At 40.8% G+C, this 24252-nt stretch overlaps 2 protein-coding genes across 3 annotated transcripts in view; both read right to left on the bottom strand.

The window, feature by feature from the left end:
- Positions 1 to 21914, bottom strand: part of LOC111647060 (solute carrier organic anion transporter family member 5A1-like) — a 36149-nt gene extending 14235 nt beyond the window's left edge. The window contains exons 1-5 of one of the 2 annotated variants that reach the window (XM_023396667.2): positions 20278 to 21914; positions 19396 to 20181; positions 6570 to 6702; positions 4921 to 5138; positions 3533 to 3697 (exon numbers count right to left, since the gene is read on the bottom strand). In XM_023396667.2, the coding sequence (XP_023252435.1) occupies positions 3533 to 3697; positions 4921 to 5138; positions 6570 to 6702; positions 19396 to 20181; positions 20278 to 20356 (1381 nt within the window). In that variant the 5' untranslated portion in view covers positions 20357 to 21914. Of the gene's footprint in view, positions 1 to 3532; positions 3698 to 4920; positions 5139 to 6569; positions 6703 to 19395 lie in introns of both variants that reach the window. The other variant, XM_023396666.2, reaches the window with a different exon arrangement.
- Positions 21915 to 22469: 555 nt separating this feature from the next.
- On the bottom strand, positions 22470 to 24250 carry LOC111647091 (tripartite motif-containing protein 16-like protein; the record flags this gene model as incomplete). Its single annotated transcript, XM_023396709.2, has 1 exon — positions 22470 to 24250. A coding segment is annotated over one exon (747 nt), but the record flags the coding sequence as incomplete, so codon positions are not given.
- Positions 24251 to 24252: the final 2 nt, after the last annotated feature.

Raw genomic sequence — 24252 nt, 5'->3', positions numbered from 1 at the left:
TAAGAGCTCTTAGAATTTACCTGGTGTTTAACTGCAAGGGACTAAACAGCTACATATATATATTTGTAATATATATAGTAAGAGAGGCAAGTTATTTGTTATTCTTTCAACGAGTTTATTCAACCTCTACTTGTAAAAGTTGAATCAGCTATAAATTGAGTAATTGCGGTCTTTGCAGCTTTCAATCTGTCTTCGATGACAAGACAAATCCTAAAGAAAATGCAGCAATCACAACAACAGCCGCCTCCGGGCAGCCGTGCATTACCATGACAGCACACTTTTTCAGTGTGGGTGGCCCCCGAAGGGAGCGAAGCCTCTAACCCAGGCAGAGTCGGTGCCTTTTCAGTAGGTGTTAGATAATGTTGTGCAGCTTTCTGTTTTCGTCCATTATCAATCTGGTGTGGAGTTCACTGACGTTACTAATACACTGCCAAGTAAGACAATTTCCCTCTGTGCAAATCCTTGCCTGAGCTTGAGAATTCTGTCTCTGTAAGAAAAGATGAAGCCAATGGAACAGCTTTTGTAGTTCAGGGAAATTTGGCCTAAAATACATTTAGGAAGTCCTTGGCTAAATGGGCAGCAACAAATCTGTCTTTCCAGGAAAAGCCTGTCCGTGCAAAACAGATGAAAATCTGAAGAGACAGATGCACCGTCAGACCTCTCATCTCCCTTTCATTAACTGAAAATTATGCAGAAACACTGAGCATGGCCTCCTGGTATTGGTACATAATCCAGGACAAATTCTAAACAATGGGACGAGACTCGAAACAAAGCTGGGACACAGAAGGATTTATCTGCAGAGGGAATAGAACCACAAACCCTGGCACAGGTGGGTGGGTGCTAATGCTTTGCTCTACCCACTCAGCCACCAAATCACAGTCACACTCCACAGAGACAATCCATGAGCAGGTTCCCAAAGGAATGATTTGATTTCACTCACAAGAGGTTGGCATAGTATGAAAATATGTGCAGTGGCAGTTTTAATCAGAGGCTCCACCAGCCCACTCCACCTACAGATGAGACAGTTATGTAACTGTAAACACACGAAAACATTTCTGATAACAAAAGTCCTCCAAGATGGAATTTGTTTGGACAACAATATAAAAACAATAGAAATGGAAGTTTCAGCATTATAACATTTTTAAAATCCAGCTACCAAATACAGAACTTTTTGTGTTGAAAGTTCAGATGACTCACAGCACCTCCACATGTGACTAATGCCGTGCTGCACTTTTGACACCAGCAATCAAAATCTTTTTTTTTTTTATCAAAGGCCTTATTTTGTAATTAGACTCTTGAAAAATTAATTCTGAGGACAAACAGCCAAAAACGAGAAACAAAAAGATGCTTTTGCTTGCCGTCTAAAGTCTGGATGACAGCGTCTTTTTCAAATGGAAGCTATAAGCTCTAGTTGAAAATGTTATGTCATGGATGATATTACCAACTGCAAATGTGTCCACCAACAGAGAAAAGTAAACTTCCTAATGTGGAAATGCTTTTCGCTATCAGCAGCTGCAGTATACCAAAATAAACCACCATCACCAGAAAATGTCATCAGGTCAGAGCAGAGCGCCACAGTCCTCTCAGCTTATCAGGCTCTGAGCGGCTCTGTCGCCTTAAGATATGCTCCTGAAGGACTGAAGGTTTCTGTGACACGATGCTGCACTCCTCTGAGGTGGGGCCGTTTAACATCTGTGACACACAGATGAGCTCGACTGTGTCAACAAAGATGTTACCTATTCTTTAATGAGGCTCTGTAAGGCTGTCATACACCTCTGGTGTCTCTAATGTAAAAACAACAGGTCTCAGATGTCTGAGACGATGATCATTTTACAAATATGAATATGTTCCTGGTTGTTCACAGATTAATAATTCTCTCCAGACGCCTCTTTTTAAATGGTGATGTATAGCATTGCGCTGCCGTAGTGTTCTTGACCATTTAAGAAGAATACCATATTCAGCTCTACCAACAAAATCATGGGTGGTGTCTGAAGAGAGGTCGTGTTGTGATCCAAATCAAAAGGTTAATCCTCTGTACGGTGGCCATCTTGGGACATACTCTGCGTTTTCATGTGTGTTAGTGTGGATGGAGATCGTAGTACATGTGGACGTAGCCTCAGTGTGTCAGGCTTAAGCTGCCAATCTGTCTGAACTGTTTGTCATATGCTGACCAGCAATGGCAAAACCCAGCAACTACACACACCTTCACTACTTCTACTTGTCTATACCGCACTCTGCCTTTGTAGGGCAGTACGGTCAGATAGTTTTAGAAGTCCCCTCCCCCCACACACACACACCTTTTCACGGTTGGATTGGGAGTGCAACGTAGTAAAGGCCTTCCAGGGGAAACTGTCTGAAAATGTGTGTTATCCCCATATTTAAATTATAAATGTGCGGATAACGTAAAATAACATTGTCATGTTCCACTGCTAGTCAAGTTTACCTTTCTGTTTGGACTGAGGACACACACAACTGCAAGGAGCGATGTCATCACATGCATACAGCACACACACACAGACGCAGTGGAGAGAGAGTGAGCTGCTAGCCGGCGTGCGAACTGCTAAAACGGATCTGTCTTGTCAGATCTCCGGGTTGGAGCTCCTGTCAGTGTCGGAGCCTCCATGTGAGACGCTTCGATCAGTGATTGTGTATTTTTTTTTAATTATTTCGGGGCTAACAGCACCATGCTGGTGACAGATCTGTGTCTGTCTACAGAAGACATTCACCCAAGTGTTGTATTTACATCACTGCCTATCGGATCTGTAGCCGATAAATACCTGCGTGTACTGCAACGTCATTTGACCTGGGTGTAAATGGCAATTGTTCCCTTTTCCATTGCTGAGACAAGCTAGATGTTAGAGAGTCTAAGTGCGTTTTTTGATCGGTGGAAAAGGGGCTAAAGAGTTCTATATGTAAAATTTAGCAAGCTACATGAATTGAATTGCCAGTAATACATTAGCCTATATGCCTGTTTAAGCATCCATGTGTTTCAGCACGTAATTGTGAGTGTATGTAGAGCGTTTTAGTGTGTGTGTGTGTGTGTGTGTGTGTGTTTCCAAATGTGTGTGTAATGCACTCAGTGCTCTAGCTCAGTGTCCCAGGTGCCCCCTTCATTTGAAGACCAGCAGTGTCTTCATTATTAATGTGTGTTGGCTCGCAGTGATGGGCAGACAGCCTCTCCTGCTCTGCTCTCAGATAAAACTGGCAGAGCAACGCTGAACAGACAGAAATTAAAGTCCTGGGTGTTGTGTGGATACTCTGGTCTGTCTGCATCCTGTCTGTGCTGCTGTAGAAATATTACATGGGAGCTCAGAAGAGAAGGCAGAGGAGGGGAGAAGGTATGGTTTCATGAGAAACAAATCCTGCTTTTGATTTAATGAGGGCCGTAAATGTAGGACTCATGATTGGTGGAGACATCCAGACATCAGAATAAAGACATCAGATTGGATCAGACATTTGATCAAATCATGAGCTTACTTGGAAAAATGTGTTTTTGCTGCTTTGAAACAAAGTGTTGTGTAATTCATCTCACCGGTGTAGATGCTGGCATTGGAAGCCGGGATGCCAAACTGAGACTCAATGAATTTGGGGATGAAGGTGATGAAAGCGGTGACGATGGCGCTTTCTGCCGTGTAGGACAGGCTAACGAACAAGAAGGTCACATTGCTGAGGATCCTCACTGCTGCTTTGGGCAGGTCTGAAAGAAAGGAAAGATGGGGGGTGGACAAAGGTGTGGTTGAATTTTTGTTTGTTGTAAAGAATTTATCAGTTCTTAACAGTTCCCTCTGTCCTGGCTTGATGTCCTGATTAATCGAACGCTGCAAGGTCACCTTGTAAAGTACTTGAAGGAGCTATTTTTAAGTTCTGCTATTGCTACATAGCCAACGTTAGCATTTTCAACCGTTTACTTACATGTCCAAGTGTTTCAGTCATTGTTGCATCTACAATACAAGAGGTTATAATACATCCTCTAAGCAGCGCTGCTTCTTCAGGGCGGACTGAACGCTACAGTGACATGGTATCGGAAACTGGCGAGACGGGCCGACTGGAACGGGGATAGCTGGTTAGCATGCTATCTTCATGAGAGGAAAAGAAGTGATAGAAATAGATCCACCTCTGTAGACAGTTGGTGAGTAAAGGAAAGATGTTTGATGCTGAACCCACAATGTTTCTTCTAGACTGGTAAGTAAATAGCTGTACATGCTAATGTTAGCTATGTAGCAACAGCAAAAACTTACAAATACTTTATGTAAAACAAAGGAAGGATCAGCCTCTACTTGTTGCCTTTGTATTATCTCCTTTAAATTCTTGCTGCTGTTCAGGAGCAACAGTCCACTGTATTCACTGATAAGTACAGAATGAGCACTCATTACTGTATATTCATTACTGATTACAGATCAATCATTTCATAATTATTAATCATTTGGTCTATAAAATGTTAGAAAACAGTGAAAAATGTCGGACCAACAGTCCAAAAATATTCAGTTACATTTTCAGTTTATTGTAGACAACTAGAAAAAAGAAGCAAATTTTGGCAATTTAAAAAAAAAAAAAAAAAAGACCCAAAACAATTAATTGCCTATCAAAAATAGCTTGCAATTAATCTTCTGTCAACTGACTAATTAATAAATTAACCAGTTCACATCAGAGAGTTTCTAAACGTTTTGTTCAACATTTACCTATGACCCAAATCAGAAGCATGGTATCACAGCTGAGAGCAGGGCGGGGATGTTGTCAGAACGTGACCGTAAACCGTAATCATAGATGTTGACCAGCTTGACTCGTATTTTAACATCAAACGTGTCTGATCTTTAAGGATAGAACCAACTCACAACTCTGAGAAACACTCCATTTATGTCTGACCTCATCATTAGTGACATCAGCAGCCTTTTCCCGATACGTTGCAGTGTTTGCTGGTACCTTTAATGTCCTTGCCAAAGCCCATGGAGGAGGTGACCGTCTGGTTCTTGTTGTTGGTCTTCTCCTTGAGGACGTCGTCGTCACTAGACAGGTCGTCCAGGCTCAGCTTTTTCCTCCTCTTCTTCTTCTTATGTCGGGGCGGCAGCTTCTTGGGGAAGGTGAACATGGGGAAGATGACCAGCAGCATGGCCACGGCACACAGCAGGAACCCGCTCCACCTGGACGGACGAGAGGGGATTGAAATGAAATATTCAAAATACAGGAAATTAAGTAAGGTTTCATCAAAGTGTCATCAAGAGGTGACCTCAGGTTAGTCCACGCCGTCAAAAAGTCAGTTTGGACTTGGTATTATTTTATCTCTTTGCCTCATTAGTGGGCACATAAATAAATAAATCAATAATAATCACTGGTACACTCATCCATCCTCTTCCCGCTACCATCACCTATAATTCATGTAGGAAGCCTGCAGCTGTTGGCTGGTGATTCACAGGTTATGTTGTCGGTTAGAAGACTGCATCACTGAGATCTGCAAATAGATGACTAACTGCATCTCTCACACACCAACAGATTTACAGATAGAGGTAAGATGTGCACAAAAATGTGACCTAAAGAGCACACATGCATCTAATGCGTTCAAAGTGATGCTGCATTTTTGGTAGATTCTTGATTTGTAAAATGTCCCTCCCACAGTATAATTTTAGATGTGGTTGATTCTCTCTCATGCATGGTGAAACCAACTTCAATAATCACACTTTTAACACAGAAATGAGCAGAAACAAAGCATAATCTGCCTTTATAGAAACCCTTTACTAATTTTTGGGGAAGGTAATGTGTCTGTTCATGTTATGAGATGTCAACCACTGGAGCTACATCATTACAGATAGAGTACACAATAGGAAAATGGCACTTTTAATACTGAATAAATGAAAACATTTTAATCTCAAATTAGCTTCAATTAGGCCTTTAATTCCAGCCTCAGTTCTGACCGTAATGTGTCTGTAGCTTCATCAATCAAACAGTGAAAAAAAATCAGTGAACTTTTCAAACTTTACACAATATTTTATTTAGTGATGCATTGAACAGACTGGTAATATTTTCTTAAAAGATAAGGCTGGCAACAAATCTCATTGATTTTACAATCATTTCTGCCCATCTCTCAGCTTCAAACCACTGGTTCCAACTTAAATCATTAATCTTTCACACTTCACAAATATATAGTTTAATTGTTTTTTTTTTTTTTAAAGGCTCCTAAAGTATCTGGTTTCTGTAGTTATTAACAAACTTTACTTATGAGAAGAAACAGTGCATTTGTTTTGAGACTATTTTCAGTGGCGGATCAATCCATATTTGGTGCTGTAGTCAGTATTTGTGTCAAAATAAACTACACGTCCACGAAGGAACAATGAAGGACAGGGCAGCCCAGCCCAGGGCAACACTGTGGCTCACTGATGTGTTGTTAATAGTTTTTGGAAACAATGGAGCTGATTTTTGGTCTTTTCATAGGATTTACTGACGATGGGACAAATTTTACAGTAATATAATATTTATATATCCAAACTTTTGTACTGGAAAGATAGTTTTGGGATTATCACTAAATTTCCGACTACAGTGGCTCCGATTAAAAAAAAAAAAAAGAAGATATTTCTCACCAGTTGCCGATGAAGCGGGGGTCGCTCTGGTCAATGTTGACAACAGTCTTGGGGTCCACATAAAAGCCAATGAGGACTCCTCCCAGCAGGTAACCCGCCGCTGGGCCCAGTGCTCCCATCACATACATGATGGCTGACAAGAAGAGAAAAAGGAGATAAGAACAGTGCTCAAACTTTAAAGCTGCAAGAATCCATTTTTGGCAACTACGAACATCAAAACAAGTAGACAGACACAATGTCAGCCGTTTTTCCAAGTTAAACTGAGTTAAACAATTCCCTTCTTCCACATCCAGCAGAGGCTAAGCACCATTATCACCTCAGTGGAGTTGTGTTTGATGAATATAAGTCCAATATCCCTGCTACTTTTAGCCGTGGTTTGGTCTCCACCTACTTAACTGCTGGAAACATGGCTGATGAGACTGGACCATACAGTGAATGCCCCATAAAACCAAAGCTGTGAGCTACAACAGGTTAACAACCTTTGTACAGCTGCAGAGTTTGTGATATTTTTCTGTGATCTGGACTATGAGCAACCCTCTTCACATTAGAAACAAATTTCATTCAATGTCAAAAATTTCTTTTAATTTTAATAATGTTACCTGCACAAAGATACAGAGAGAGACATTGGCTTGATACCAATAATTTAATAATCAGAAGGATGTTCTAATAATGGAACAAAACCACTGCAGGTTTTAATCAAAACTTTAATCTAATTTTTTTTTTATGATAAATTGACACTTGATTACTTAGGATAGACTTAAAATAACAGCTGGGTACCTGCCAGAGAAGCTGCTTTGGCCCCTTTAAGATCTAAAACTGACAGTTTTAGAAAACTGTTTCCTTACTTTTTCTTCCATATATCAATTTTTCTACTGTCTGTTTCCCAGTGGTCATTTTCCATGTTTCAGCTGGATGCTAACTGTTTCTTACACAACTGCTTACCATTTTAAGACAACTGTGTCATCCTGATCACTACCCTCTCTGAGTCCTATGTACATGATTTTAGCAACATCTGCTATAGGAGAACTACTATATGTCAACTTCTCATTCAATTATCCAAACTCAGTGACATTTGCCTAACTTTAACCCTTATGTAACACTTCAAAACTAATCTAGCATTAAGAGTGGGGGACAAAAGGCCATGTGTGTGGGTCATGTGTGCAGATCATATGACCATAAGGGGCCTGCTTGGGGCTGAAAATAAGATTTCTCCAATTAGAGGGAATTAACATCTTAAATTCCTTGGCTAGAGTTGAAAGGTGGTGTGACTTAAAAAATTCCAAGGTTGGTCAGGCCCTGGACCAGAGTGAACGTTATCTAACTGTCAGAGTCCTGGGAACTCACTGGGAGCTCTGGGTTCATGTCAGCAGTAGACGCCTCATGTCGAACTTTCATCACCAGTGTTGTACTTTTCAAAATAAAACCACAACCTGCCAGTGATGCATCAACAGCTATCATGGCTGACTGTGGGAACACAACTGAAATCTTTTCTCTGCGATTTCCAAAAACTGCCGTGTAGTGTGAACTTCACGCACACAGTCACTAAGACTAATGAAGTTTACAGAATTTTACTTAGTTTATACAGTTTGCTTTTGCTTCCTAGGTACAAATATTTTTTACTTTCACATTTGAACAATCACTTCACTTATTTTCTGACATGTATCTGTTTTTTTTTTCCTTTTTTTGCATCTATAATGTGCAGTTTTCAAATGTGCTGTTTATTTTTATTTTACAGGAACTACTTTGTGAAGGCGAGTGGGGAACCACAGCAAAGAATAAAGACCATGATCGAAAGTGAGGCTGCAACTAACAATTATTTTCATTATCATATAATCTGCCAATTATTTTTGCAATTAATCTGTTCATCATTTGGTCTATAAAATGTCAGAATAGAGTCTGAGTCCAAAATCTGAATATACTCAGTTTTACAATAAAATGACAGAGAAAATCAGCAAATCCTCACTTATTAGATGCCTAATCTGCCAACGTTTGGCAATTTTGCTGAAAAAAAAAAAGTAAAGAAGTTTCTCAATTAGATAATGCGTCTGGTTAATTTTCAGTTGGGTAAGCAGTTAATCAACTTGTTATTGCAGGTCTTAATGGTTTCTCTCTCTACTGTAAATGAACTGTTTTCAGAGGCTTCCTTCAGCAGAAATAGTTCCAATAAAAACTGACATTAAAAATCTGTCAAGAATCCAGTGGAACGTGACATTATTTTTTAAAGATATGTTGAATGTTTTAAATGTCATTGTTTAAAGTTGTAAGAACATAGTATGATAGACAGAATGTATGAAAAATCGCATCACATACAAAGAATTTTAATAATCCATGTCCTCCTACCATTATGCAATACAGATAAAACAACAGTTTTTTTGTTTATTTTCACTGCAATTTGCTTTGGATCTTCATTCCAAGCAAAACATCGATGATTTTCATTGCCCATTTAACTGTAAAGCTGATTTTTCCAATTAAGCTCAAATTATTTATGAAGTGTAACAGGAAGAAAGAGAAAAAAATCTCATCACTATTTCACAATACTAAAGTCACAATGATATTTAAACTACAAATTTTCACATGGGAAAATGGAACCAGAGAACGATTGCCAATCTGATAAATGACTTGAAAAATATATTTATTATCAAAATTGCTGTTGATTCATATTCTGTCAATTGTCTAATAAAGTCAGCATTGCACATGACGTAAAACTTTGTCCATACTGAAGTGCATTAATGCATGAACAGTCAGCGTGCCTAACTCCCGAATATTCCTCAAAAACCTGACCCCTCAGAGAAAATCTCATTTTCAGCTCCCTGTCCCCATAAAAGTCCGAGGTATTCCAGAAATGCCAGCGGCAGCACGAGCACTGCAGTTACTCATCTACCGGGCATCTTCACAGGAGCATATTGTCCATCTCTCCACTCCACTATTACATCATCCGACTGGGTTGGCCAGAGCCTGGGATGATAAAGTATAGGGATGGGATTGAGGGCTTGGATTTTCCAAGGGGACCCTGCAGCATCGTGGATAATCCCTTATCTAGCCGGAGAAGAGGGAAAAACCCTCGGCTGGCAGGCTGCCGTGTTACGCAATGTGATGCAGACTATCAGCAGAGGGATAAGAGACGACCAGGCTGCTGGTGGTAAGGCCGGCGACCAGGCACCGCTGAGATATGAGTAGCCAGAGAGAAAGTGAGAAAAAAAAAAACTAAAGACATCGAGATGGAGAAATTTCTACAATTGAAAATGTGAAGTAAATTTCCATAAACTACCTTCATGAAGTTATATTAAAGAGGGTTGTGAAAGAGATGTGAAATGACTACAGTAAGTAATCTGGGCCAATAACTCGGTAATAAAAGGACTTTCTTTACTTCTTTGGGCTCTGGGTGCTGAATTATAGTATTTTATTAGGTTAAGTTAATCAACGGCTTTTGTTAACACAACATTTAACACTGGAGAAGTTTGGTTTCTTTTAATAAAAAAGGCTTTTGAAGACCCATTTGGTCACTTTTTTTCCAGTTATGATAAATGGCAAATGTGTTGTGAAAGCTGGATGATGAATGTAAGACGGGAAACATGATAAAACATTGGTTCCTGTTTCATCCAATCGGTTTTAAATTTCACAAGCATTTTCACAACTTCGACTTTTAATCAACTAATATATTAACTTTAACCCCTCATAATTTTGCCTGTTTATTGGTAGCAGGCCATGACTTCCTCAGCATCTTTATCCAGTAAAACCACCAATCCCCAGCCTCACGCCTGTTCCAGTCCGATCCTCTAGTTTCTTTTCCATGAAACTCACAAACAGGGTGTGTGATGCAGAACTATGACTAGAAATATGCAAAACGTAAAAACTGGAGATCTCTCTCCTGAGCTCTTTTTAGGTCAATGTTACCAACTGCAAAAAATGTTCACTGAAGCATTTTAGATTCTCTCCTTATCTTAGTCTTATACTTCAGTAATCACTTAAAATCAGTTAAATTGTTGCACAGAAGACCCTAGCAACCCAAGTTCACCATGGTGAGGTGATAATAGGCAGGCCTATCACAAGTGCTAATGGCAGCAAATCAACAGTCTCCATGGAAACAGTAGAATTTTACCGCTGTAAAATCTCTTTCACTGCTGTAAATAACTTAATAACTTAAATCTTTTTAAAAGGTTTCCTTAGTTAAGGAAAAAAGTTATGTGCAAAACCCTTAAGTAACTCCTTCAGCTAAATTAAACCTTAAGAAAGTATAAGGTGATTTGTGCAACCTCATGACACCTCCATGCAAAGTGTAGAATCTCTGACGTCCCCTGTGACATCTCAGACACATGAATGACGTGATTTTTGTCGAGTCACAGCAGAACTTATCAAGCGACCATTTTAAAATACCCAAAAAAATAGGTGTCATCCAGTGCGCTGAAAGTTACACAGTGTGCCTGTTAAATAAAAGGTAGATGCAGCCAAGCAGTCTGATCTGGTCAGATCTGGTTTATCTGAACTGTGCTGTGAGTCATGTTTTACTGGCTGCAATACCAGCTCTCGTAGTGAGCATGTAGTTAATAATCCATCTTCCATTTTGCACTTTTCTTCCTTTTTATCCTTGCACACAACTGAGAGGCCCCTTTCTATTATGATAATGTGCTGGTAACTGCCGACTACAGTGTAATAATACTCTAGTATGTCATAATGGGACTCAGCAGGGTTCCTTGCAGTGGTTATGAGCACTCTAGTGCTGCCAAGGTGTTGTATCACCGTCACACACATAATGAGAGTACACAGAGGCCTCTACTGCATCACTAACTGTAGTCTGGCTCCTTACAACCCTGATTACATGAGTGTGGACCTGCTGGGCCAGCGACACGCACCACAACACGGCCGTAAAAGAGATCGATGGCAGCTGTAAATCAGAGGGGAAGCTGTGCGACAGTCACCGCTGGCAAAACACTGTTAATAAATGTAAAACCTAATTTTCTCAATTCCTCAATCAACAAGTAAAAAACTTGTAAGCTTTCAATGCGTTTAGCGTAAATCAAAATCATAAATCAGAACTGGAGTTTTAGTCGTGGTTTCATTAGAGCTTTGCCGGTTGATGGATGGGTTTATCTGTAACATACAGCTTTATAAAGACGACAAAACTGAAGCTGCAGTGTTTTTTTTTTGGTCGCACCAGATACGGCAGCAGTAAATGCTGAGCGAAGAGCCATGTGACGTAGTGTTCGGGGGGGGACAGACTGACACAGACAGAGCTGAAGCCAGGTCAGGCCGGACTGCAGCGAGATGGAAAGGGGAGGGGGCAGCGTTCGACCACACAATGAAATGTTATGGGATGTGAGCGATGTCATGGCAACCTGCTGACAAAGCACTGTCTCATTACAACTTCCCAGCGAGCTGCCAGCACCAACATCAGACACCCTGCCTCCATGAAATCAGTGCTCAGGCTTCCTGCACTTTTTTACCTCAGAGTATTTTCATGATCCTCAGCGGGTCTGTGTTGATAGGAGTCACTGTCGACCTGCTGCTCATGGCGACTGCTGGTTTCAACTGCTAAAACCACTGAGTGATTAACAGGATTCTCCAGAGGTTTAGTATCACAGTTCCATAAAAGAGGGGACTCACAAGGGAAAGATTATAGTCAGAGGCGGGATATTCTGACTTTTAGTCCCTAAGACTATCTGTTAACCTCCCACTCTTCCCATAAAGCCCTTTTTCTTCATTAGAGCCTCTGTCTTCTAAATGACATGGCCTTCAAACTCTTTACACTAAAAATATGCAGCCCTCAAGTCATGGGTTCTTTTTTTTTTTTCAAGAGTCACAGAGGAGACATTGTACTGAAACGTAGTAACCATGACGGGTAAACCGGAATTCCCCTGTAAATGTGTACTGTAGTTTATGCCTGCACTATTACGCCTAAATACAATGACCAGAAGTAAAAAACTAATGTTACGCTATAAACCAACTACACCACAGGCACATGACTTCAACGTCACCACCACTAAACTTCATGTTGTCGTTAGATTTAGTTCTGACCTCTTCAACAAAAGCCTCTCCTCTTACAAAGTAGATCGGTTTTAAAGTTTAACGGTTAACGTTAACTTCTGTAGTCTCATTTAGACACTTGTTAGCAACTGGACTATTTTAAGAGACATAAAAGCTTACAGAAATCAGGACTGGGGCATTTACTGACGCATTTTACGTCGTAGAATAAAATGTGAAAATGTTTTTAGCTTGTGAACTCGATAGACTTCTCTATCGCTGTTCCTTCTCTCTTTATCTCCCTCTCTCTCTCTCCTTTAAGACCACTTATGAAGTTGATAACATAACTTAAAAAACATTTTAATATCAACAAACACTTAAATGTTCAGTGCCATTAAGCCCTTCAGTCTCCTAATCCCTGGGCTAATCCTTGGGCTGAAACTACTTCCCTATAACACTGACTTTTTCTGAGCCAGGAATTAAATTTAGTCCCTGGTTCCTCTTGCTCTAGGAAAAGTTCAGGCAGTGATCATTGGCCTTTTTGAATGTCAGAAAAATGTAAATAAAGTTTTGTTGGCTGTACAACCTACATTTGAAACATTTGTCGACTGGTGAAGTTTTTTGGACCCCCCGTTAGAGAGAAGTGTGAGGTTCCTTAGTGATACGGCAGGTTAAAGGTTTAATCAAACGACCCTGCTGAGAGATGTCCCTTACAACCTGTCAAATTTAAGCAAATTAGAGCATAAAAGTAGATGTTAATTTCCTACAACAAAGTGGGCCGAGAGGCACAGACATGCGAGATGAACAGCGGTCAAACAGACCGCAGTGTCTGTTTAAGCACACCAGCTGGTTTCTGTACATCCCAGTCTTGGTTTTCTGGTTTAGACTTTTAGGTCAGTCTCTCAGCTTTTATATCCACTGGTCAAACCAAAACCTGACCCACCAGTAAAGCTTGATAACAAGAATACATAAAGGGCCAAAAAGAGGCACAGTGGTGAGGAAAAGTAATACATTCCTTCTTTTACTCATCATTTACAAGCCTTTACCTGCCCATGTTTCTAGCAGCGCTTCAATGATGCCATAGTAGAGACAAAAACAGGCAGGAAGCTAACTTTTTATACAAACTAGCTTTTTCAAATACAATTTTATGGATTTAATCAGTGCACTGAAGGAGTTTAAGATGATCTCAGGCTGCATTATTTTAAGGAATTAGAAGTTATTATAAGGCCAATAAGTTATATATTCCCTTTATGCCTTCATGTCTTGTTGAAGTATCTATACATATAAACTATTCTTGCTTTGATAGCATGTCTTTTAAAAACATGATTAATCTCTAGGAGTAAACAGGAAACTCAGCTTGTAGACATGACTTTATATCTTATCCAGAAAATATCATAAAACCCGTGTTTCATGGTTGTTTGGTTGATGGTGTTTATTCCAAAGTGTATAATCAAATTGACTCTTGGGCACAATATTTGACTCCCATTGCAAGACAAAACAGCAGAAGAATAAAAAAAAATATGATCAAAATAGAAAACTGGTTTACAAACTCAAGCGCACGTCAAGATGTCTGAATCTACCACCAACCATCTACCATACCATCCAATTAGACAACAACTCATCTCTTATTACTATCATTATAATAGCATAATAGAAGCAACTCTCCACAGGTCTGACCTCACATGCACAGAGCTGTAACATGACGAACATGTCGAAACACGGCAGCCCTGTTAAACCCGCTGAGGACCATATTGTGTCTCTGAGCTGGCACATTAAAATTTCAAGTGGTTGCAGCGTGGCCCGCTGCCTCGCATGGGAGCCAAACAGAGCATCTCTTATTGGGGTTACAAAGCAATATTGTGCTGAATTATTCTAATGGATGTCTGTTGCGCCTTTGGGCATGATCTCATATGTAGGTTAACGCAAAAGAGGGCCAAAATGGACCAGAATGTTTATTGTACCGCAGACAGCAAGTGCACTGCACCCATACTGGCACAAAACGGTGTGGTAATGATGAAGTACTGGCTCTGTTTCAGGACCTTCTCTTCTCACTTGGTAAATATCAGCTCCTTGTTGCTCCCCTCTCTGCCAAAGTTTCCTTTAGTTCGAAACATAGATGATGGATTAGGTTTTGTTCAGTTTATCCTTCTTACACTGGAGCTATGAGTGTTTTGGGACTGATTTGAAGATTAGTGTAAACTTCTAACACAATGCATGGTCTTTGAAGTTTTAGGCCCTAGCCAGTCCACCATCTCCAGCTCGAATACGCAGCTGACTGAACTTAAGCTGTGAGATCCCCAGTACTCTGAAACAAGATATTACCATAATGTTTAACCCATTTTGTCATTAAAGACCCCCTCTGATGAAAATTGTTAACGTCCATATGATGTTTTATATAATACAAGACATCGTGAGCGAAATAACCAACGAAATAGTCAACCCCATGACTGAGTGTTTCCACCTTGAAATGCAGTGAACCAATGACAGTGTCATAAAAACAGATTCAGACAGCCAGGGTTTCATACATCACAAACCTAAGGAACCAATCCTGTCGACTTGTGGGGACGGGGGGCGGGGGTAAATAAACTTTAAACCTTGTCAGAACAGAGAGAGAGAGAGTTAGCATTAGCACAACCATTAACACTGTGCCAGCTACTGCCAGTTACAAGCTAACAAACAACATAAACAAATAAAAGATGCTAACTGCGCTAACTGTTCTGATCCATCTGTTAGTCTCTGTTTCTGGCCTCAACAGACTCCTCATCTGAGTCTGGGTCTGACTGAGGCTCAAACATGTGGCTGAGTCTCTCTGATGTTTCCTCCTCTAACCATCTTGATGCTCTCTGCTCTTTCACCTGTCCACCTGGAGCAAGGCCTGATCCAGAGTTCTCAATGAGGAAGTAAGAATAGAGGAGCTTCAGACCCAGATTTCCAATTTTTTTCACTTTTTAATGTGGGAAAACCACATTAAACAAAATATCAATCATAGCAGAGGATTTTGACATAGTTACAAACACATCTGGAGAGAAACTTTAAAAATCTTCTTCAAAAGTATTATACTGGACAAGACTGTAATGTATCAGTAGCAGTAAGGCTTATATCAGTAGTACTGAAATAGTAACACTGGTTACCATGACTAATAGCAGTATTAGAAACACCAAGTAACTCCAAAGCTCTTGTGTCATGTGAACTTGTCATCAGTTGGATTCCTCCTTTTAATAAAAAATTACCAGCAATAAATCCAATTGTCCCAGTGAGACGTTCCTTCAAGGCGGGGCAGGAGCCTTAAAAAAGATGTTGCATTGTGTTACTGCTGGGCTTACCCCATTCCCACTGGTCATGGCCATCCAACTTAACATTCACTACAAACTCAAGTTTAAATCTCCCTCCCTATCGACTTTTTATCTCCATTAACAGCCGAGAGAAACCAAAAGACACCTTTGATCTGACGAGGGATCACAAGACAAATGGTACTGATTGATTTTTGTTTGCGCTTACCACGGCCCTGTGCCAGGACATGCCCCCTTTGCTTCTGTAAGCCCTCGATCAATGTGTGTTCTTTTTTTTTTGTTGTTATTTTTAAAGTGACTGCAGAGATAAAGCGGCGGGCTAAATGAATACAGCGGTGGTCTATCTTAGATGGCATTCCAGCTTAGTCCTCAATATGGCCGCAGATTTACTTACAGCATCATCTGTCTCCGCTCATCTCATGTTTTGCCACTAACATAATAACCTAAGTAGGCTAAGTAGTGTAAGAGGCCTATCTTTGCACAGTCAGCCCTTTGTTGTATTTGTATTGGACTGGAGAATTCAACTCAGGCGAAAGCGAGGGGGCGTCTCAAATCTACAAATTAATGCTCCAAATTACCTGGTGTAGCACTTTAAAAAAAAAACAAAAAAAAAACACCTAAAGGGCATTCTAAGCGACTGATATGTTGCATTTCTGATTATTTCACGCATCTATTAGGGGAATGTTATCTCCTCCATATCAGTCAACACACATCTGATGGTTTTTTTCACACGCAATTTTTTTATCTCTTCAGTTCTTATCTGTTCAGTTGGTATTAGGATTTATTCGCCAAGTCTCTTTCCATTGCTTGCAGTGTTTTAACCTTATTATCGAATTTCTATTGTTTCCACTCAAGTGTTTTCTTTTTTTTTTTCAAATTAAAAATGTTCATAAAAACAGGAGGATGGAAATGAGCCTTGTGTTAGCAGCAAGAGGACGTCAAGGGTACTTTGATTTCTGACATTTGATATCCAGGATTAGAGCTGGTTACCACAAACCTCCATTTACATGCTAAAACATGACATCATGAAAAGATAAAAAGAGAATTTCAGCTGTGAATATTGTCAAAAAATAAGTACTCCAAATGAAAGCTGCTTACTTTGGAAAATAATAGTAAGTGAGACACAATATTTACCAGTGTAAAACTGGCTGAACTTTCCTGCTTTGTGTTTTTCATAATGGACTGGATTAAAAACAAAAAAAAAAAAAACGGAACGGTTCCTCATTCCAGTGGCTGGAGAAGCTGTCAGCTGCTATTAAACCAACCGACTACACCGACATGTTTCTGCAGCCAAACAGAATCTGCTCCTGTTGACTGGGACGCTCTGCTCTGCTCTGTCCTGCCGTTGCTTGCCGTATACTGGACACAAACGTTTTCATTCAGCAGCCAGAAAAGCAACTGAATGCCAAAGTTTACTGGTCAAGTGGGTGTCGTCAGACAAACACTTTTTGGTTCTGTGCCAAAGTGGCTGGTGGAGCAGATGAAGTTACAACAGCCAGATTGGTTTTGCTAAAGGCAAGAGTCATTCAAATGATTTTCAATTTTAAAGTTTCTCCAAACTTCACCATATGCTAAAAATTGTATTGAAGGAAAATCACATTGTTTGATCTATTACATGTCAGAAAATGATGAACACTGATCAACATCATTTCTCATAGTTCAATGTAATGTCTTCAAGTTGCTTGTTTTGTCCAACCAACAGTCAAATTCTGACACTCATCCATTTTTCAGGGGTCCACTGACTCCACAACCAAATACTCAACATCATTTGATAAGTGTCTGGGATCAACTTTACCACTGTGCTTCCTTAACTTTTTTTAATTTCACTTTCCAGCACTACTGCATATCTTGTTTTGACAGCCTCGACGATCGCATACGGGTGTGATGTTTCAGCGTCCACACACTTTTGGCCATGCAGTGTACTGTTTATGAGGAAATGTTATGTTTTGTTTTGCTTATTATTTCTTTTTGGCATTGAAATTAAGACCAATAGACTCATGCATTTTGTATTTCTCTATACTACAGCCTGTTAAGTGTCCAATTACATTTCACTCTCCAGTCTCTTTGCAGGTGACATGGTGCCACCAACCAGCTGCTGCACTGAGCAAAGCTCACCTGTAGTTCTATTAAAAAGAACGAAAAACTAAGGGCTTTGACCAAAGCTGATCCTCAGTGGCACTTTTACTGCCCCACTCTCCAACAACAGGAATGCACATAAGTCCTTCCCTCCGCTTCCCCTACTCTCTTTCATAACACAGCTCTCATTTGTTAGTTTAATTCGGCTTTACCTTGTTTGAGGCTACTGGGGCGAGAACTTCTGGGGAAGCATGTGAAAGGGAAGGGGGGTGGGGGGGTGGGGGGGTAGTTTCAAGGTCACATAGTCAATTTGGCCACAGAACTTTCTGGAGCAAATCTGACATGCAGGTGGTGGCGGTGGCAAATGTGGCCATAACAGAAACTCAGTGTCACTGGTTTTAGTTTCAGCAACAATTCTGGTGAATGATTCATATGATTTATCATCAAGCATCTCAACATATGAGAACTTGCTGCTTTTCTTTATGAAGGAAAATGTAATGTTGTCGAGTTTTGGGCTGTTGGGCAATATTCATTGATATTGAAAACCTCTTCTAAACTGTCATAATTCACAACTCAATGGTGAAAGTCATGAGTCTGTACAATATGGCTGATCATCACAGAGTCTTGGCCCGTGATGTGTTGGACCTCGGACGTCTTAGGTGTCACAGTTATATTAAATGAGTTTGATATTTACAACTGAATTCTGGACAAATGTCAACATTAATCATGATCATGTCATTTGAGACAGTTTAATGTCAAAAACCTTTGTTTTAACTGTTTGACTGAAACTTTAACTTAGGCAAGATGATCTTAGCACATAGATTTAGAACGAGACAAAGATCATCGTAGCCTTAAGATGCTTTTGGAAACAGGGACCTGGTCGGTCGTTGTGTTGATTGTCTTCGGTCTGAAACACTGTAGAGACTAGTTGCTTCTTGCGTGATATGGGTTTTTTAGTTTGTTTTTAGTTTGTCTCACAGCCCAAATACAAGCAACTCAGGCCTTAAAACTAAAAGTCAAATGGTTAATCCTGAATTAAGCCTGAATTTCTTACATTTAGCTAACTGTGACTCAACCCCTCTCTTCTTCTTTACAGTATACCTGAAGAAATGTCTGAATATGAACATCAGCCCAGATTTAGTTTTACTCTGCAGGGCCTTCCAAACTTGAGGAACCATATTCATCTGCTATTCCCAATTTGAACATTGTATTTGGGGGATCGGGGGCTCATTTGTGTCCTAATTTCTACTGGATTTATTGGAAGAGCAAGAAGCATTTTCAGGTGCTGCATTATGCTGGATGTGAATGTCAACTGATCCTAACATGATTACAGATCATATGAAGACAACAAATGTAAGTGCAGCTCAAACACCTGCAGTTTTTCATTCTAACCAATCACTGCACAGATAATTTCACTGATTATATGAAACCTAATTGGTAAGACAAGCTGCCATAAAGGTTAGCTGGAACGAAACTCCTCACCCATACCTACAAACTCTTACCTAGATACAGTGAGGCGTTCTCCTTCTTGACGTTGTCATCCAGGTAGGTTGGTCCCAGCGTGTAGATGGGCGTGGATCCCATGCCTACCAGGATCTGAGCGATGATGAACAGCGCCACGTACAGGTTGTGCTCGTTGCCCTCCTGGTCTCTGGGACAGGAAGTGATGTCGACGCGGTCCCTGCCACTGGCGTTGCTGTTCATGCACAGGCCCTCATTGCCGGAAGATGAGTTGACCTCCTTGATCTGGTACGCCGGGGAGATGAAGTGAGGTAAGGAGAAGAGGGCGGCACCCACGGCAATGAAAACCCCACCTACCGCCAGCCAGCGAGGCCTCTGGCCCCGCCCGCCAAAGTAGCTGATGAAGACGACCACCAGGAGGCTCCCGATGTCGAAACAGCTGACGAGGAGGCCTGACTCAGAGCTCCTCAGGCTGTACCTCTTCTCTATGGTGGTGATGACGCTGCTGAGGTAGCCCGACACCATGAGCGACTGGATGAATGTCAGGTAGCACATGCAGAAAAGGAAGCAGCGCGAGTCCTGTAAGATAATGCCCAGGTACTTCCTACTGGGCAGGCGAATCTGTGCTAGCCTGGAAGCAAAAAACCCCGGGGGCTTCCTCCTTGCAATGTTTTTACTCCTACGGATCTCCGTGTTCTCCATGTACGAGCTCGGCCTGTTGAGCGCCGACTTCCCTGGCTTGGGTAGGTAGTTTGTCCTGGTTGGGGACTCTGCCTCGAAGGACTCGGTTTTGGCCGGGAGCTGGATGAATTCTGCGCTCTCTTCCACTGTTATGGACATTCGCACAGAACTAGCCAGTAAGGTTTCCTTTTGAGGTGCTGCGTCATTTAAAATAGGCATACTTTTAGATTTGAAGTTTGTACCTGGTTCCTCTAGCTCACTGGAGAACCCGTCCTCTTTCTGAAGCGACTCAGACAACTCTGCTTCTTCGTGGTCAGCCATTATGTTCAGTCAAACCCACCTTTCTTTAGGGGTTAGAAAAATAAACCAGCCCAGTTTCAAGCCTACATTTACAGTTCAGGGGCTGCTGCCCATTACATTTATTATTAATAGGTACATCTACTCCCACAAATAGAGTCTGTGGTGCCTAAAGAGGCCCAGAAAAAGCAAATATGACAACCAAACTCAAAGTAAACTCACAGCTTTTGCTTATCTGCAGCGCAGGCAGTACAGCCTCTGGGTTTGTTTATCTTGTCATGCACACTTGCCTTCTGCCACCATCTAATCCGGAGGTGGAGACCGCTCAGGCCTCTTCAGCTTGACCAGCGGAGCTCCAGGGCCAGGGCTCCCTGCAGATGCACAGCATTTCCAGTCTCAGCAGGACGCTGCTGCTGCTGCTGCTGCTCCTCGTCTGGCAGGGATGAAATCAACTTGCAGAGCCTGCGACGCATCCCTGGCGCCCCTGCCAATGAAGATCACACAATGTCACTACATTAAATGATGATGCTCCCCTTCTCCTAACTCTTCCTTCCCAAGTCAAGGGCATCCCCCCCCCCACCCGCCTCCGATGTTATCACCGCACCAGCTGTCCTCTCTGCGGGGGAGAGAGGCTGTCATTTAGTGATTATATTTCTGTGCGAGTCCCTTGAGGTGTGTATGGGAATAAATAAAAATCAGGAAAGGAGAGGAGCCGTCGAGGAAAACGAGTGGGCAACGACAGAAGTCCGAGGAGTCTGGCGACGAACTGCTCTGCTAACAATGCTTCTCCGAAACACCGCAGTGCTCCTCTCAGTTGTTTCCAAGCTCAGGACCTTAACACGGAAACAGGAGAAGTGCACTTCACAATAAAGGCGTACAATTTAACATGCAATCCAATAGCACTGAAACGTATCCACAAATCACTTAATGTGTAGTAAAACACAGTGACATTGCCTTAAAAAAAATTAAAAGAAAAGAACACAATATTCGTTATGTATGTTTCATAATGAATTCGGCATGAGTAATATACGATAACACTAAATCAAACGGGCTAAATTTCAGTTTCCATTAGCAAACCATTTTACGGTTTTAGCTATCCAACATCAGCTTGGTAGCGCAAATGAGGGATAAATTAACAGCATTTGTTTATTATTCACAAGCAATTAGCTAAGAAAGTATTGTCAAAATGTACCAGTCAGAAAAAATGTTTTATATACTACGTCTGAAATGTTACAATTTGTCTAAATATCTGGTAACTACTGTCTCATTGAATTGAGTTTTGCGTCTAGCCATCAATTTAGGATTTTACTCTGAAAAGGACAAACACAAGTCCTCATTTACTACCACAGAGTGTATTTACTACACGACTATGGTCCCAGCTAGCCCTACAGCTAGCAGCTAAACATAAGACAACAACAATGGCGACACTGCGCTTCACCACCCGAAACTCTGAAGAGACGGCCTGGCATTACACTTCCGTATCCGTCATACAAAACAGTCTCCGAGGGGCCTGGCAGTTAAAGTCGGACAAAAGCCGCGTTTATACAAAAAATCCCACCTGCAAAACATCTTTTCGTGAGCTACATCAAAGCGCAAGGGGTTAGTTAAGGCAATACCGGAAACAGGTTTTGCTTTCAGAATAAAAGCATAGCGTGTAGAGTTAGGATTTTTGTTGTTTTTCTTTTTTCTTTTTTTTTTTTGGATTTGATGGTACGTGTAAAAATACATACATGTAATTTAAGTATGAAATAAGACATACAAATTAGTAAAGTGCAATAAAAAGTTACAATGCAGTGAGGTATACAATATAATATGTAGCCCCTAAATGAATTCAGTTAAAGCCAGAATTATACTTACAGTCAGGTTTTCTGGTACTTTGATTCAAATATGTGGCGCAAAAAAACTGACATCAGCTGCTCAATAAAAAAATGTTTTGACGTTAAGACAGTAAGCAAGCATGATCCAGACAACCTGAGAGGTCTCGACGTTTCATAAAGTAGCTGCAGAATAGAAATATATTTTGACCCTACACTATAAGCAAAAGCAGCAGTTATGTATTGTGAATGTTTAACAACATAAAATAAAGCAATTCACTCACTGAGCTACACCTGCACATTTGCAACAACAGGAATCACACTTCAGTATTCATTAAGTTTTATTGATCAGTGTCAAGACAATTCTTCACATAAAAGCATCAATAAGAAACCAACCTTATCACATACACATGCGCGCACACACACACACACACACACACATCCATTAAACCCTGGTCAGCAGGATGAAAGCGCCCTCTTGTGTTGTACATAAGTTTTCAGATTTCAGTTCACCTGCTCTGATGTTCACTGCAGGAAGATGAGTAAAAACTTAGCCTAAAACAACATCAGTAAAGAGGGATTAAAATGTATGCAATATCACACTGTATCAGTTTGTTCACAGCAATCACACCCTGTAACACTGATGCTGCATTCAGGTCACATGGAAAAGATTGAAGAGAAGAGTTTCCAGTTTACAAATATTCAAATGAGTTTTAAGGTTGTAAACAGAACATGGGAATGTGAGATTTGATACTAAAGATTACATCTTCTTTGACTTCTTCCATCAGTCCATGTTTGTTTATAGATGTGGGGAGGAGGGACTCCAAAGCAAAGAGAAACTCCGATTACAACACATTCAGAGGGGATATGACTTAGTTCTCTGCTGAGGACACCATTACCCCAGTATCTGTACAAAATAGTTTTTTGGTGCTATATTATTGTTTAATATCTTGTTTAAAGAATCACTGACCAATGGAACCTTAAATGAACTTTGGTTGTGTCCATAATCACTAACTCATTCACTCCTTCCTACTCAGTATCCAGGGAGTTCTATGTAGAGGACTATACAGTGAGCTCATCGTTAAAATGAATAAACACTTTCAGACACTACTCAGTTAATTTTCTCTGCACCATTTTTCTTTCTTTCAACACGAGCGCCATGCATGATGGTATATATTGTTTGGTTAGTAACCATCAGTTTTACTCTACTTTGCACGATGCATTATGGGATACTATGAGTCCACTATATAGGGTTTAATAATTCTCACTATACATTCAGACAGCACTACAAAATGGCAAAATCACTATATAGTGGACTATATAGGGAGTAGTGAGTGATTTCAGACACAGTCTCTGTCTAATTGGGATTACAGAACTTTGCAGTGTCTCCATCAAACAAGTTGAGCCCAAGTCCAGCATAGAGAGGCTGAGTGAATGTGGTCTGGACTCTGTGGAGGAGAGTCATGGTTTTAGAGACGCTGTAGAAGGACAGAACACCTGCACTGTGATCCAGGTAAACTCCTACTCTAAAAGACTGAGGACCTGAGACTGAAGAGTAGATTTTGTTGTAGCAAAATGTATAACTGTTTCTGTAACAACTTAACTCCCAAGATTTGTCATTTTGTCCAAATCCACATTCATCCGAGCTCCCTTTCCTGCTGATATTCTTGTATGCGACTGCTATATAAGCTCTTACGCCTCTCCATTCCACCTCCCAGTAACAACGTCCAGTCAGACTTTCTCTACTCAGAACCTGAGAGTTTAAGTTGAATCTGTCTCGGTGTTGAGAATAAGACTGATGTTGACTTATAAATACTGCTTTTCTGTTTCCCTCAGATAATAACAGATTTGTGTGTGCTGTGTTTGGATCCAGTGTGATTTTCTTTGAATATTTTAAGAATCCAGCTCTGGTCCTGGGCTCTGGTTGTGACAGTGAAACATCCACTTCAGTCACTGTCAGTGAGATGTTTGTCCATGTGTCCCTCAGAATGTCCTGTAGTTTATCTCTGAGCTGTGACACAGCTGCTGTCACATCCTCAAAGTAGCTCAGAGGACGGATATTGATGCTGGATGAGTCTGTAGATTCACTGAGTCGTGACAGTGAGG

This window comes from Seriola lalandi, unplaced genomic scaffold (assembly GCF_002814215.2).
Source record: "Seriola lalandi dorsalis isolate HSWRI2012SDOR001 ecotype SW California unplaced genomic scaffold, Sedor1 jcf7180002054982, whole genome shotgun sequence".
NCBI lineage: Eukaryota > Metazoa > Chordata > Actinopteri > Carangiformes > Carangidae > Seriola > Seriola lalandi.
The sequence above is the reverse complement of the archived record's forward strand: the minus strand, read 5'-3'. Positions and strand labels throughout refer to the sequence as shown.